At 42.3% G+C, this 16,724-nt stretch overlaps 1 protein-coding gene across 1 annotated transcript in view; it reads left to right on the top strand.

The window, feature by feature from the left end:
* The window catches only part of NIPAL1 (NIPA like domain containing 1), a 120,774-nt gene that overhangs the window by 64,315 nt on the left and 39,735 nt on the right, over positions 1 to 16,724 (top strand). Inside the window, exon 3 of the mRNA XM_069201624.1 lies at positions 6,838 to 6,894. Within this exon, the coding sequence (XP_069057725.1) occupies positions 6,838 to 6,894 (57 nt within the window). The remainder of the gene's footprint in view (positions 1 to 6,837; positions 6,895 to 16,724) is intronic.

Genomic DNA, 16,724 nt, shown 5'->3' with positions numbered 1-16,724 from the left:
TTTTTACTACTTTCTTAAAAAGTTTATTACACTCTAAATTTCCTATACACTTTTCCCACTCCACTCCTGACGGCGGCGAACTCTGCCTACATGTGAAAATATGGTTCCATCCACTGTTTTAGGCTTTGTAGTAAATTCACCCTCAGAAATGATGAATAGCTAAAATGAATAAATGTACTGAAATGTTTAAGAATAAATGTCCACAGGTGGATTTACTCATGTGTAATTTTACGTTCGTGAATAGGCCTTGTGAGTTTAAGTAGGGGTTGCAAATGAGATGTCCTGATCAAATAAGGAAGGAGGTGCCAAGAGGATGAGTAGAGATCTGGGAGTGAAACAGGTGTTTAGGGTCTAGAATCAGTTTTAGAGCTGCTGGCTGCCTACATCTATTCTGTATGGCAGAGTACCAGCAGCAATTAATGACGGTGTTAAAATTAGTGCCATGAGTATAATAAAGCCATTCTGAATCTTGGAAGGTCATAAATCGTGGAAGCAGGATAAAATGATATCTTCAGCCATGGAAATAAAGCTGAGAGAAATTGGCATGGACAGAAGGAAATTGGTGGAAGCTATAGTAGGGTAGAGGGTCTGGCTATAAGACAATGTGTCAGAGTGCAAGGGATTGGATGTCACTACCTTTGCACAAACACCTTTGCTCCACTTAGAGCATGGTTTACAGAAATTAATGGGCCGTGAGAAATGGTTCATTGTCTATTAACGGTGCCTGATATTGTTCAAGCAGGTAAATCTCGTTTGAAATGATTAATGCTTTTTCCAGTAAGAAGGTAGGCAGATTGTGAGTGGAACTTGAATACAAGTCACAGAACATGCATTTCAAATGTTACACAGTTAACGAATGCTTACTTTTTGGTATAGTGGATCTAGCCACATGGACAATGTAGTGCTTCCCACAAAAACTGGACAAGTACATACATGAGAGACGTTTGAAGAGGGTGAGAAAAATAGGGAAAGGGAACAAGTTAGACCATTACAATGCAGTCTGAACAGATGCATGTGTAATCCTTTCCAGAAGGACTGCAAGTTATTTTTAAGTCCTAGATACTCTGGAAAATACGTTTAGTGTCTTTGTGCTTGGCAAGGAAAGAACTAGTACATCATTTTGGATATTTTTCAGTTGTGTAATTTCAAGGATTAGGCGGCATTTACTTCTAGTGCTTGTTTATCATCCAGAAAGGTGTAACTTACCTTCAAGTTCCTGGGGAAGAAAGGATAGAGAACTCTGCGAGAGACGCATATTGCTTTGAAGTGATTCTAAATTGCAAAGGCTAATTCCCGTTGTCCTCTGCACATAGCATAAGATGAAATAAGAGTGAATGCAGGAGTTTTTCTTCTTGTTCATTTTGAATTACAATTGGACATAGTCTAGCCTGTAGCATGGCCAGAGATTTATAACTGTCTGTACTTCCTGTACTGGAGGTCCTCAGTGAAGGAAACATTTTAAATAGTAATTTATAGAGCCAGTGCGAAGCACAGTGCAGATGACGCCAGCTTAGTGAATTTGAAGTAGCCCAATACCTCTTGGATGTACTCTTGTACATAGTAGCTGAATGCAAAGTCAATAACGTTGTTGTGACTTGCTGTTTATTGTGAGTGTGCCATTGGCATGTAGCACCCTAAAGCAACAAGTTGGGATTGCATGCAGCTCATTTCTTCATCTAACCCAGAGATCCCTGGAGGCGGAGCAGACCAGTCTTCTTTTGCTCTTGGCTGGGGGATTGTCACAGCACAATGACCTTGGACTGGTGGCAAAGGCCTGTGGAAACTTAGGGCCTGATTTAGAGCTGGGCGGAGAGGTTACTCCGTCTGACAAAATCTTATTGGATTTAGATTTAGGCGGATGGGATCTCTGTCACAGTTGTGACAGAAGAATATATACAATGTGTTAACAAAAGTATCAATAACTCCCATTGATCATAACGGATAAGTATTAACATTTAAAATGTCAAGATACATTGAGAGAGTAAATTCTGAATAGTGTTTACAGGAGCATGGTGTATCTGGATAATCGGAGGATAAGCCAATAGACATATTATTCAACATAACAATTTAACATTACAACCGTGTTCCAACCGTGAAACAACACACCACCAATAAGCCAGGAAGACTCCCTTATATTATTCCTGGAGATAATTCATGAGGCAGCCTGTCCTGTTTTGAAATCTATTTTCAGATAAATGGGAATTCTTGGAAAGGCAGAAAGCATGTGAGCTCAGTGGGGAATTGGCTTCTCCAGTTCATGTTTAATGAGGTAGTTCACAGCTTTGCATTATAAAGGGAAATCCCTTAATCTAATTGATGGGATTCGAAGCCACTAATAATTTGAAATCTTCCTGAAAATGACCATTTCGGCGTTAAATTCCACTGAGATGCCACAGCCTATTAGTCTCAGAAACATACGTGCTCGCAAGACATAGTGAGAACATGTTTAACCTATGTTGAAGTCTTGCAACAACTCATAACTTCTCTGCCCAGGAATCTGACTGTAGGTTCAATGTGTCTAACAATAGATCATGTTTCTCTAATACAAAAGGGCACCTTTGACTCTATTGTGAATAAATAAATGTTTGACCTTTAAGGGGAAATATCCAGTGTGCTTGTGTTGAGGGGAAAACCTCAGGCGGATCCAGTACACAGATGCTCAGGCTTTACTGAAAAGCTTGTTTTAGCAGCATTTTAGCATACACTGCAAATGTATGCAGAGTTGTAGTATCATTTGTTGTTGCATTATTAGTTATCTGAGGTTCCACCTTTATGATATAACAAAACAAGCACTTGAGGTGATTGGGCCCATGCACACTTCTATGTATATGTTTATTTTCTGCATTGTTAGCAAGCAGCACCTGCACACTTGGTATTTGCCTTAAAGTAATAGACTCTATTTCGTAAAGGAATGGAAGTACGATCCTGAGATCTTGAGGGTTTACCTGACATCATCCTTAAACAACACCCCTTCCTCTGGCAGTTCTGCGAAAAATCTTGGTTTCCAGCTGAATCAGGGTCTATTTAAGGACCCGTAAATTGATAAAACCTGGACTACGTGTCTTGTTATGCTAAAAACATTGAGGACAATCATTCCATTTCAACCGCAAGACAATTGGGCACAGGTCCTCAGCACTACCATCTTTCTCTGGTTCAGATTATCAGAAAACCGTCTTCTTGAACCTGCCAGAATATCACAAAACTGAATGCACCACATTCAAAATATGACTGTTTAGCTTGCTACTGGGCTCTATGAATTTAATCCTGTGTCTGAAACATGTACATCTCTCTACTGACTTCTGGTAAAAAAAAAATTCAAGTCCTCTGTATGATGCATCAGGTGCACCATAACACCAGCCCAAAACCATAACACTTACCAGCCAGAGCTTGGAGTCTAGACCTCCGATGCTCTTCAAGGTGCTTTGTTACTAACACTACCTTGGAGGCAGACCTTTAGCATTCTGGGTCCAAGCTTTAGAACTACTTGCCTTTGAAACTACATTAAATACATTTCCAACCTGTGTCCTGTAAAAATAAAAAATCAAGTCTGCAGGCATGTTCCATCGATGCACCCAGGATCTAGAACAACATCCACGTGATTGAGCAGGATTGGCAAAAAGCTGCTCCAATTCAGGAAGGAGTTGCAGACTCACCTCTCTAAAGAACACTACATCTCAATGCATTAACTTCCATAATCCAGCTTCCTCTCCTATAAATCGTTGACTTTATGGCTGTCTTTAATCATGCTTTTTGACTAAGTTTGCACATTAAAAATACCATTTGCACACATACGTATATATATATATATACAAACATGTACATGTTTTGCAAACAATTGAAGACACTCCTGTTCTGCTAAACATTGCCTACTCTTTCATTTCTTCTTTTTATCCAGTCCCTAGTTGTCCAAGCACGATGATACCAGTGAGCCAAAGTGCCCTTTGGCAATAAATACTTTGTAATATTAAAGAGACCGTAATGGCAGACTATATTCTTGTCTTAACAGAGGTGGCATACGCTTTATTCAGAGGATTTCATTTGGCTAAAGTACATAGGAGCCAGGTAAAAACCACACATACATAGATCCCCCCATTTTGTATCAGGTGTACAGCAGCACATCTCTATGTGAACAGGAGAATCGTCTGCTGTTCAGTGGTACATGGGCTTTTTTTGGACGATGGAAGCCCAATATGCACTAGCTGACAGTCACAGCAATCAAACTGCATTCCGCAGTTCTAAGTTGCATAATCACCGTGGAAACATAGACTTGTTTACATGCCACATGCACAGCGTGCAGGACAGGAAAGACTGGCTGCAGGACTTGCCAAAGGTGACAGTAAGCACGCACAGCCCATGCAGCAAAGCCAATAGCTGTGCTCCGTGAGATTTGAGGGTGTAGGTTAGGGCACAGAGCACTGTCATTTTGAATGTTCAGAGATCCGTCTGACTCCAGTAAAATATGCTGTTTGTCCCATGTAATTTGCCAACATAGGGACACAAATTGAGCAGTACCTGCTTGTTGTCTGCGTGTTGTCTGCTTTCTGTTCAGGGCAGCAACATCCAGGCAGCCAGGAGGGTTTCTTATTTTAGAATCTACCTGAGCCCAAAACAAAGGCCAAATTTAAAGGGCCATCTGTCCTTCTTTTGTTCAGCTATGATCCTGGCTGGGAGCTATCTGGAGCCTAATATCTACACGCCAGTACAATGAAGGGAAAACGAAGGCAAACAGCCTGTTACCACGTCACAAGTACTTAACAGAAACTATAATTTCAAGGCAAGATTTTGACTTTGTTCCATCACCGTATATAAGAGATATGCATGCACTGTAAGAAGATGAAATGTATCTCTCTGAGTACTTACACAAGTAACAATTTTTTTGATTTCATAATTTTTATAGCACTGCTCATTCCAATGAAGGGTGTCAGAGCGCTTTATGTCAATCATACACATTATATATTGACAATAAATTATACATGTGTAAATCAGTGTACATGGTGTTACAGAAAACAATGACAGTTTCAAGGTGTAGGAGTCACACATCGTAAGAAACCCTTTTATCAGCCTAATAATAACAACACATTGAGAAGAAACAATAGGATTCCAAACTCATGCCTTCGACATAAATACAAATCTGTGATCTGCATATTACATGGTGTGTTTTGCATGAGGCACCACATTAACTCTGTATGGGCCAGATGTAGCAAAGGTTTTTACCCATTCTGTGTCTATGGGAAAAAGTGTTTGTACATATGGCCCTATGTTACTTCACGAGTCAAAACTGTGTCTGCGCAAAACACAGATCTCTCGAGCAAGTGCATTAACCACCAGAGTTATATTTCCATTATTATTATTATTCCATGAGATTTTTCGTGATACCTGCAGCAGGTGCCTTAATTCGATAAGATATTTAAAAATGCAGCCTTAAAAATCAATAGCCAATTTCTCAGTGGTAGAATTGAAAAGAAATAAACTTAGTAGTTGACAGGCTGCTTTGTGTACCCCCCCCCCTTGTGACTCCACCCCCTTTCTGGAGCCATACCTTGACCCCCAATTTATGGGTTCTCGGGAAAAAGTTTTTTTCCAATTCAGCACTGCTCATACCTCTTAATTTGAAGGCTGCGGTACAACTTTCTACATTTCGATTTCCCTGCAACGTGTATCGTGCCCCTGTAAAATATATGTTCTCCTCATGCTCAAAGAAGTCAGGAACAGCTGCCACTCCCTTGCTTTCCACCACCTGCTGTTTGTGTGAGTGAGGAAGACGGGCAGCTGACAATCCATCTTCCCAAAGGATGCAGGCATAGCTGCCACTGACTCCCAGCAGCAGAGGGAGGAAGGAGGGCTAGCGCCACACACCCAGTTCTCCCAGGCCAGTGGCCAACCCTGAGGATTGACTGACATGGAGCAGTGAATACAGGTCCCACTACATGGGGTTCTGTCACGAGGTCCTGGCTCAGGCGGGGGAGCAGATCAGTAACTGACAGGGCAGGGAACAATGATATCAGCTCATATTTGTACCCCCTTCCCTCTTGCTCTTTTATGACCAGAGTTGGGCGGGCTCAATGGAGGTTAACCAAAAGTGCTTTATAGGAGCTGGCTAGGTAGGGAGCCGTAGAAATCTTGTCCCCATCACTTGATTTTTGTTAAATGACTCTTGAGTTAGTTCCCTCCACCCAAATTGTTGTATTCTCTCGTCAAAGGTACAAATTTAGAGGGATATGTGCACATTATGGTTTTTCAGCATGGTTTTTTATTCAGGAGCAGCTTTTTGTGAGCTGACAAATAGCTTCTGATTAAATAAACGCGCCTCCTAATTGGATTTGCTGTTGCATCAGGTCCTGCATCGATTTACAAATCAAGCTGTCATTTTTTCCAAATTTCAACCTTTTGAAAACAGCAGGACAAATGAACACCAAACCACAAAAAGCACAGCAAAGGCAATGCTCTCTATCTACTCCAAAATGTAGTGCAAAGTCGTCCAGCGACCTTTTATGGTCTTTCAACAAATATTTTGTGTATTACTTTGATTGGGGACACACATTTTGGGATGCTCTTTATACATTTTGCTCCTTTGACCAATCTTTATGTAACATTCCAAGATCAATCTTAAGTGAACAAAAACAGGTAGAAAATGTAATGCAGATTTCTCCAATCAGACAATAGTCGTTAGCTCAATAAGCTTTTCGTGTGGACTAGATGCTTCAACCATAACTAATTGTTCCCGTTCAAGGCAAATGCTAGCACGGATCAGCTTATGGAAAAGGAAGAGGACATTATTCTGTTACATTTTTAAATGTCCTACTCATTTTCTGATGAGACTTATTCATTCTTTTGCAGGACAGGGCGGATTCACTTACCTGCGGGAATGGATGTGGTGGGCAGGACTGATCTCAAGTAAGTCACAGTATCAATGAACAGTTATCCAAGGATAATTCTGCTAACACGGTATCTGACCAATGCCCCCATCTCATGTGTAACAGGCCCAAACATTCTGTCTTTTGTGGCAACAACACTTGACATGTGGGAACTTGTAAGCACTCAACCTCATTGGGAAAATACTCATAGGTCCAGGGTGAAAGGTTCTTTTAGCTAAAAAGTGAGGTGACCACAGCATTTCTCTCTATAAAGACTAAGGGAGGGCCATGCTAGTTGGGCAATAATTCAGCATGGGTGGCTTTAGGGGTTCTGTCATCACATGTATTTGCAAATGAGAGGCTGAGCACTGTACCCACTGTCCCCTTGAGACACCACTCGTGTCCAATGCAAAAGTGTATTCTGAAATTTTGTGTCAGTAAAGAATCCAGGTGCCTAGTATGAGATTTTCTCTATATACAAGGGGCGGAATGAGTCCATTGTCTCAAAATTAACGTGGACTAAATTATCAGCGCCCTTGGGCCAGCTATACAATTACTTTAATATTACACCATTTGTGGTCAACAGGAGTAAGGATCTAATTGGCATCAACCTTTTTTCATCTTTCTGTGTCTACCTCTCCTTTACTTTTCAAACAATGTTTCAATATGAAAAAGTGTGTACAGTGTTGCACGTTGGTATACTGCATGCTTTCAATTGTTCAAAATGGTACAACAATCGCATTGTTTCATAAACGTGTAAATGAGTCCACTCAGTTCCTCATTAGATCAGTGCAATCCCAGTGCTAATTGAATATGCATTAAATAATATCACCATGCAGCGGGTGGACTTAGGAATAGGGGATAATTACGCATATTTTAACTACTTCCAAGTTGCACAAACTAGGATTTTGCATAGTTTCCCACCATAAATACCAAAAGGTTCTACCAACATCATAAACCTGATTCGAGTGCAATTTGGAGTGGGCACCAAACAGAGAATTCTGTGAAACCCCCACTCAGCCAACAACCACATTCCATGTGAGGATGGACGACAAAAAATCACTAAATTAACCTGTGCTTAACTCTCTAGTAGTTTTGCACAAAAGCAGTTAGGTTTAACTTAGAGATAGTGTGTAAAGTACGTTTTTAGAACACAAACAGTAATATAGTGAAAACATAACACAAGAATATTCCTAAACCCAGTTAGAAATATAAAGTGCATTTTAATTAATGCAATGACACCAAAACAAATTAAATCCAGTCAGTAGAACCAAAGCTATTAATTTATTAATGTTTTTAGTGCAAAATATCACCTAGAAGATCAAAGCGCCAACTGGCTTGTTGTGTAACACCGGGCCAAAGTCAAGAGTCGAGGCCAACCGCGATGGAGCAAGGGCCAGATACATGGGGTGGATCGAGCCCTGTGTTGGCTTACCTTCGGACTTAGACTTTTTTTAAAGAAAAGTGCCTGAGAAGATTGGAGCAAGACAGCAGACAGGGTTGAAGGAGGAAGCACTGTCGTTGGGGAGCCGCTGGATTGAGTTGTGGTGAAAACTTTTACCTTCAGACTTCCAGCAGGATGAAGCTGCATGCTGTAGCCAATGAGGGCTCCACGTGGCTGGATACCTTTGCCGAGATTTCCCACAGTTGAGGAGAGGGACATAGAGGGAGCTACAGCGTTGTCAGGCGGACAAGAGTTGCCTTGGGCGAATCGGCTGGCAGGCAGGTCCTGGTCTGCTGTCGGTTCTCTGGGCACTTTTGGATGAAACATTTTCTCAGTCCTAATTTTTAGGGTTAGGCAGGAGTAGCACCTCTATCGCTATTTCCAAGGGTCCAGTACCTGAGGGGTACCACTATGGTGATTAAGACTCACTCCAGCAGAGGCCAGGTGTAGGGTTCAAGGTCTCTGGAGCTTGGTATGTCCATTTTGCTCACACAGGAGGCCAGCCAGCTAGCCGCTGGAATCACTTCTGGTGGTTCTGGGCTCATGTAGCTGGTCCAGTTCTCCTTCAAGAAGCAAGGCAGGACTTCAAGCAGCAGGGCAGTCCTCTAGCAGCAGCAGGGCTGTCATCTGAGGGTCCAGACAGTCCTTCTGAAGTCTTCCATAGGTCCAGGAGTGCACTGAAAAGTTGTTCTAAGGGTCCAATATTTATACCTGATGACTGCCTTTGAAGTGGGAGAACGTCCTGGACTACCCCCACATTTGGTTTTGGTAAGTTCTTCCCTTCCCTTGCTAAGACTCCAAGAAGTCTGGGGTAATAAAAGGCTGGTGTCATATTCCTTTGTGCATGCCGGATTCTTTACCTTTGAAATGCAAGTAGGGCCCTGTTTAGCAGGAATACACAAACCAGAACAGGTGAGCCATTCACAGTCATGTGACACATGGCACTGGTAGCAGTATCCAAATGGTTAGGGCAGGAAAATGCCAACTTCCTAAAAGTGGCATTTTCGAGATTATAACTAAAAATCTGACTTTACAATTGAAGAGGATTTTAAATTACAATTCTTGAGTCCGAACATGATATTTCTACCTGCTTTCAATTAAATGTAATAAGGTAAATCAATGTTTTTCAACATGAGGGATAGGCCTCACCTTAATACAAAAATACATGTGTGAGTTTTTCACTACCTGAACATGTAAAACCTACACCCACATGTCATCCTGTTTTAAATACAATACACCTTAGCCTATGTTCCTTTAGGACTTACCTTAGGGGTGACCTATATGTATCAAAAAGGAAGGTGTAGGCCTGGCAAAAGATATATTTTGCCAGGTAAAATTGGCAGTTTAAAACTGCAGTACAGGTTGTAGTGGCAGGACTTAAGAAAGTTTTAGAGTGCTAGTTTTGTGCTACTTTTGTGGGTGGCACAATCAATGCTGTAGTCCTACTAGTAGCATTAATTGTACAGGCCCTGAGTAGGTATAGTACCATATATTAGGTGCTTATGTGTAAATTAAAGGTGCGAAGCAGATGTAGGCCAATGTTACTGTTAGACCTGGCATCCTTGGTGTGGTCTCCTCTAACGTTTTGCCTCTACTTCCCAGGTTGTTGCTGTGTGCTGGACTCTGTTTTTGCTGTTTTGTTACTCTGGGCACTTTACCGCTGTTGACCAGTGTTAAAGTGAAAGTGCTCCCTATGTGAAATTGTGTGTGTAATTAGCTTTTTCATGATTGCCATATTTGATTTACTAGTAAGTCCCTAATAAACTGCACTAGAGGTGCCTCGAGCCTGTAAATCAAATGTGTCTAGTGGGCCTGCAACACTGATTGTGCCACCCACTTAAGTAGCCCTGTAAACATGGCTCAGACCTGTCACTGCAGTGTCTGTGTGTGCAGTTTTTAAACTGCCAATTTGACTTGGCAAGTGCACTCACTTACCAAGCCTAAACCTTCCATTTAAATACATGTAAGACACCCCTAAGATAGGCCCTAGGTAGCCCCATGGGCAGGGTGCAGCGTCTGTTAAAGGTAGGACATGTACTTGTTTGTTTTTACATGTCCTTACAGTGAAATTCTGCCAAATCAGTTGTTCACTGTTACAAGACCTATCTCTCTCATAGGTTAACATGAGGGCTGCCTTTAAATATCCTTAAAGTGGAGTTTCCCCTTGAGAGCAGATAGCAATTTAGAGTTGGGGGTCTCTGAACTCACAATTTAAAAATACATACTTTAGTGAAGGTGGTTTTTAGATAGTCAGTTTGAAAAAGCCACTTTTAGACAGTGAGCATTTTCTTGCTTAAACGATTCTGTGACTCTGCCTGTTTGTGGATTCCTTGTCTGGGACAGACTGACAGTTGGGCTGTTTGTGCATCTCCCCTAGACAATAACACAAAGGGTGCTGGGGTGTAACCTGCATATCCTGATGGGCCATCTGGGCTAGGCTGGAGGGAGGAGTGGTCACTTACACCTGAAAGGGCTGTGCTTGCCCTCACACAAAGCAGTCTCCAGCCCCCTGGTGTGCATCATGGAGCCAGGCCTGGGCACAGCAGGGTCCTGTAAACAACAGAGACTTTTCTTTTAAGTTGGGCAACTTCAAAGGCAGAAAAGGGTGTAAGTATTGGACCAAAAACCCGAGACTTTAGATTACTTCAAGGATTTAAGAGGAATCTCTGCAGGAGAAGAGCTGAAGAGCTGAGAAGTGCTGCCCCTGCCTGTGACTGTGCTTTGTTGGGCTATCCTGCAGTTGCTGCTTCTGCCTGTGGAAGGGGACAAAGACTGGACTTTGTTGTGCATTCCTGCTTGAGAGGTATCTCCGAGGGCTTGGACTGAGCTTGCCTCCTGTTTTTGAAGCCTCAGGGACAGCAATGGTTTCACCAACCAGTCTCTGAGTCTGCATGTTGTGGACTCTAGGTTGTCAGATGGTGCCATTCCTGTTCCTGGGCTCCTGGAAGTGAATTTCTGGTAAAATCCAGTGAAACGACGGCGAACTACTCCGTGCAACTTTGCTAAGGACGCCGCTGCATGAACCCCGTGATGCCGCCTACACCTGGATCCGTGGTTCTCACTGAGATGGGATGACCCCCCCATCAACATAGGCCCAATGTCATTGCAGCCTCTGATGTCCACACAAACTCGTAAGTTGGTGTGTCGTACACCTGACGTTCATGACACCCAACTCCATTGCAGCGCCTGTGACCCTGTGATGTGATCGTGACCCTGTGAGGTCGCCCCGCAGCATCTTGACTTCACTGGACTTCGACTTTGCCAGAGGTTCCCAGTGACCGACTTCTTGCAACCGCCGCCGCCTCTACTGCAACGCTCCGCAGCAAGGACCCGACGCCTCTTCCTGACACCACATGACACGCTACATCAGATCCAGTGACGCCTCGCTCCCCGACCGGCCTGTTTTCCACACATTTTTTGCTAAGGTACTGTACCTGGGGGTCGATTTGACTCCGTAAACAGTGCCAGTGACATCGCATTGTGGGAAACGACTCAGTCACAACGCCGTTTTAACATCTCATTGCAGCATGTGTGCCTTCAGTCACTATTTTTGTGGATTTTAATTGTATTTGGTCTTGTTTTATTTATATGAATATTTATTATTTTTCTAAACCTGTGTGGTGTCCATTTTGTAGTGTTTTCACTGTATTACTGTGTGTGTTTCTACAAATACTTTACACATTGCCTCTGGGTTAAGCCTTTCTGCGCATGCCAAGCTACCCAGGGTGAGGTTAACCGGGTGGGTTTCTCCTTTACCCTGACTAGAGTGCATGTCCTTGCTTGGACCGGGAGCAACCTGACTGCCAACCAAAGACCCCATTTCTAACAGTTGCCATGTTTAGGGAGAGAGCATGAGCATGTTTGCACTGGTAAGCAATGGTAACATACACAGAGTCTTTATGCCAACAAAACGAATTCTGAAAAACAGGAGGGGTGAAGGCAAAACATTTGGGGTGACACTGCAGAACTGGGCCTAGTCAAAACAGTTCATACACTCGAGCATAGAAATGTTCATCCTTTTTTGCTTTAGTGCCTCACTCAATAGTGAGTTGGCACCTCTCCCTTCAAGTCATCGTGATCCACAATCCCTATCGGGGAGCAGTAAAGGTGTGTATCAAATAATGTTAGTAAAGTACTCCCTCCCCCTTAAGATCAAGTGCACCTCTGGTGCTCAGGCGCTTCTCCATGGGTTGCTACCCAATTTGTGGTGACTGTCTGAGTATTGTCCACACCCCATCTAGCAAAAGCAGTGGATCTGGGTTCGTCAAATCCTCTCCACTTTTGTGCCTGGTGAAAATGAGCTTCAAACCTCATAGTATTTGATATCTTCCTGCCAATAGCTTAAACATTCATAGTACCTGGCCATCCAACTTTTAGGTCAGCTTGGATCATATCCTTCTTGTCAGGCTAGGTATCCTGGCCTATCGGGGTTCATGCCTCTGTTTTGGATTGATGTCAGGTCTCTATCACCCTTGTCAGACAGAGCAAGACAAAGGCCCAACTGGGCTACCCAACATACAGCACCTATGTATGCCACTCTGTTCTTTGAGAGACTAGTTCATCTCTACATTTGACTCATCTCATCTTTGTTCTCCTATTAAACACGAGCGCACCTGAGGTCAGTCACGCAGCAGTAGTACACTCCTTCGCACCAGAACCAATAGCCTTATTAGCACTTGCATTATTCTTCCTTCCTGCATGTGATTCATTGTTAGCCACTCCTAGGCTTTCAGCACCAATAACCTCATCATCACGTGCATCATCCTTTCTCACATGGGTTCAGCAACAAGGCATTTGGTGCAGCCCTGAAATATCTGTGGGAACGGTGAGTCAGCAAAGGCGTGTCTCAGAGGCAATAAAGAATTGTTTTTTGTTGCTTAGACAATAACAATTTTGATTAGTGCAATGACAGTTTGAAACAATTATGTTTCAATTAATGTAACTAAGTTAAGGAATATTTAGCTCGACGTAAATAGGTGTTAATTATGTGTCCTGAACTTGTGTCTTTTCTTACTTTAAACATGTAGTTCTTTGTGATTGAAATTAGATGAGTTTTGGTTGGGTTAGGGTAGAATTAGAAGCTTAGATTAAAATTTTACACATCAAAATTAAAAACAAATAATTAAGAGTTGAGTGGTTTGTTTTTTTTTTACATTAAAGAGTTATAATTCATTGCTATTAGAAAAATATGTGTTTTTGCAAATAGTTTGAGAAATGTGGTTAAAATAAATTAGAAGACTTTTAACGTTTAGTGTGGAAAGGTGACTATAGGGACAAGATGGCAAAAGCCATACTATTTAACATAGGATGATTAATGGGAGAGAAGGCAATAAAGATAGAGTGGTCTAGGACTGCAGAAGACATGTCAGAGGAAGTTAAAGAGAGGAAATAAGTTCAAAGAGAAAGCCAAATTTCAGTTCAGTTTCATGGATGGGTGGGCCATCTTTTCAAGTTTACAGAGCTTTCTGTTACGTTCTTCTTCGAAGTAGGAATCGGGTACAGTCCTGTTACAGTTGATGTGCTCTCCCATGGGACTTTGAAAGTGGTGTAGAGTCCTCTCTCGGTAGACAGGAGCCAGTACTTGTATTGGATCTCATCTTTGTGGATAAGTATGTTCCTCGGTGGTCACATTGGGAAGGACTAGATTTAGCTTTTAAAAGTTTCGGATGGTTTTCAGTGTCTTTTATCATTGCTGGGAGGGAGTTCCATGATTTAGGCATGCCTTTGACATCCGAGCATCACCTCACTGGGCAGGCTTGTGTGCTGATCGTGCTGTTGATTGTATAAAGTAACTCCATTCGCTTGCGTTGGCTCCCAGTATCATTTGACAGCAAAACTGTAGTCGAAAATAGCTGACACATGCGAAAGTCCCTTTTGTGTTGTCCCCAGTGAGGTTCAGTAGGGGTGCTTGAAATGATGACAGATTGTATTTATATATGCATTTCCCTTGAAAATGTTTGTTGCTCTTCTATTTTGTATTTGAAGAGTGCTATTTTTAATGTTTTTAATACGCAATGTTTTACGAGTAATTATTTATGATGTTGTGGGTTGTGCAATACAATATATTAAATGATACATATATTTTTTTCTAAAACCCGTGTGATATGGGTATATTTTGAAGTGGAGAGTGTGGAGAATGAATGAGTGTGTTGAACACAGGAGTGGAAGCTGTATATGGAGTAGTGGTATCTGGGAAAATCTTTGTTTTGCTGTTCATACAACTCTGTTCCCTTGAAGTTGAGGGGTTACTCTCTAGATTTGTCAAAGGAGCTTTAGCGCAGAATGCCTTTCTGGCAAGAGGGTTACTGCCAGAATGATATTCGACGCAACTGAACCATAGCCAGCACTGCATATGAAAAAAAATGTTTCCAAATACATCATTATAACAGTGTTTCTACATTAAATAGGCGGGCTACCACTCGTATGGCTGTGTTCTGATGCAGCCTTCTCTTTCTCGTTTCTGTTGCTTACATTGAGTGGAGACCAGGAAGAGAAGCGTACCAGTGGTCTCAAGAGGACCAGACCCCCAACATGCCCTCGGTAGCGTGTGAAAGGATAAAATACACCTCAAAATCCTTATTTGCAATGTGTTATTCAGGTTTCCTTCAGTCTCCTGAGAAGTAAGGGCACCACACCAATCAAGCTAGCTCGTCCTTTAGTTGCCCTGGTGGGTTTTGTTAAACTCTTTATTTAGGTTGATTAGTCACATTGTACAAGGGCGCATCACTGCACCTTTCGGGGTTAAAGAGTGAGTGGATTGCATTAGGGCGTGTGAGTGAGGACATTGATGATGCTCTTTAAATGCTGTTCCTTTTTTAAACTATGAAAACAGGTAGGTTTCAGCACTTGCATAAATTGTACATGGTCTGCTCAAGGCGAAGCAGTGATGTAAGGGTCTTCCCACGGATGATAGGGTTCTAACGTCACTCAGAGCTGCACTACATATTCCCCATCTTTAGTTACCGCGTTCATGAACACAGTGCTGTGCATATATCAATCAAGGAACTTCCGACAGCAACTACTGAGCCATATAAATATGCAGGGCCTATCAAACCCCTTTCCTGTCGCTCACTGTTTACGGTGCCAGTAACAGTATCATATCAACTGCTTCAAGCATAACATTCCAGAAAAGGCTTTTTGCAAAGACATTACAGGCAGTGCTTAATTTGCAAATTAAAATGTGGCGGTGCCCTAAGCCCTTCTCTTAAACACGCGGCTGCTGCAATTAAATGTCAGAACACGGAATACTGAGGCAGCGTAATCCTGAAGCCATCTCAGGCCTCTTCAATCCATTTAAAGCGACCCCTTGCCCCTTCAGCTCACACTTGCAGCTTTGTGCTTTCTCCCATTGTGACGCTTTTTCATTTTTTTCTTCCTCCTTCTTTCCCATATGTTTCTTTTGCTCGCAGCAAATGCTTGGGGCAGAAGAATAAACCGGCCCTAAAAAATAAGTGCTGGTGCTCAGCACCGGAAACAGCAAGCACAAATTAAGCAATGATTGCGGGTGAACAACAATTACCTGTGATTCCCGGCCTTTGGGTGCTCCTTTTGTCCTAGCCTGTAGCAAAAAAAAAGATTGCAGGTGCTTATCAACATTGTTTGTGGCATGCCAAGAAGTGAGGCAACAGTCTAGCAGAGAGCAAGCAGATTTTAGTGAACTCTGTGGTGACTTCCTGAAGGCAAACAAGCACGTGCAAAGTCCATTGTTCAACTGTTAATTATTGCCTTCCGTGGTTTTGAAAACTTGCTATCTAAAATGGCCCAAAACCCTTCCTCATTGGCCTTTCGCCAAACCGGAGTGGCTTAACTTGTAATTGTAATTTTATTTATATAGTGCTTACTACCCCTGATGAGGCATCAAAGAGCTTTTCGATGAAGTAGCACGTTACTCCCGAACCCAAAAGGATTAGTGGTGGATTAGTATAGGGAAATATGAGTACAGTATTAGTATAGGGAGGTATGAGTTAATTTGAGCAGAGGACATGTGAGTTTGTTAGTTGGTTTGAATTGAATAATGGAGGGATAGAGGAGGGGAGAATCCAGAAGTGTTAATTGGGAAATCATAGTAGTAAGATGAGGTTTGAGGAGAGGAGAGGATGGAAGAGTCTATACAAAGGGGTTAGGGAGATCATAGTAGTAAAATGGGGTTTGGGATGAGTCAAAGGAAAGATAAATGAGGGAGAATGTAGTAGAATTGTTTGGGAGATCATTGTTGTAAACTGAGGTTTGGGTGAGCCAGGAGGGACAGAGGAGGGAAGAGTCAGGGAAGGGTATTTTGAAGATCATAGTAGAGGAATGGGCTTGGGATGAGTCAGAGAGTGCAGATAGAAGATTGATAGAGGTATATGGTGATGGTCAGACAGAGTAAAGCTTTCAAGAGAATACTTTTTTTCACTATACAACAGGATTAGAGAAGTAAATATATA

The sequence above is a fragment of the Pleurodeles waltl genome, chromosome 1_2, assembly GCF_031143425.1.
Source record: "Pleurodeles waltl isolate 20211129_DDA chromosome 1_2, aPleWal1.hap1.20221129, whole genome shotgun sequence".
Classification (NCBI taxonomy): Eukaryota; Metazoa; Chordata; class Amphibia; order Caudata; family Salamandridae; genus Pleurodeles; species Pleurodeles waltl.
This window is presented reverse-complemented; position numbering and strand designations above follow the sequence as displayed.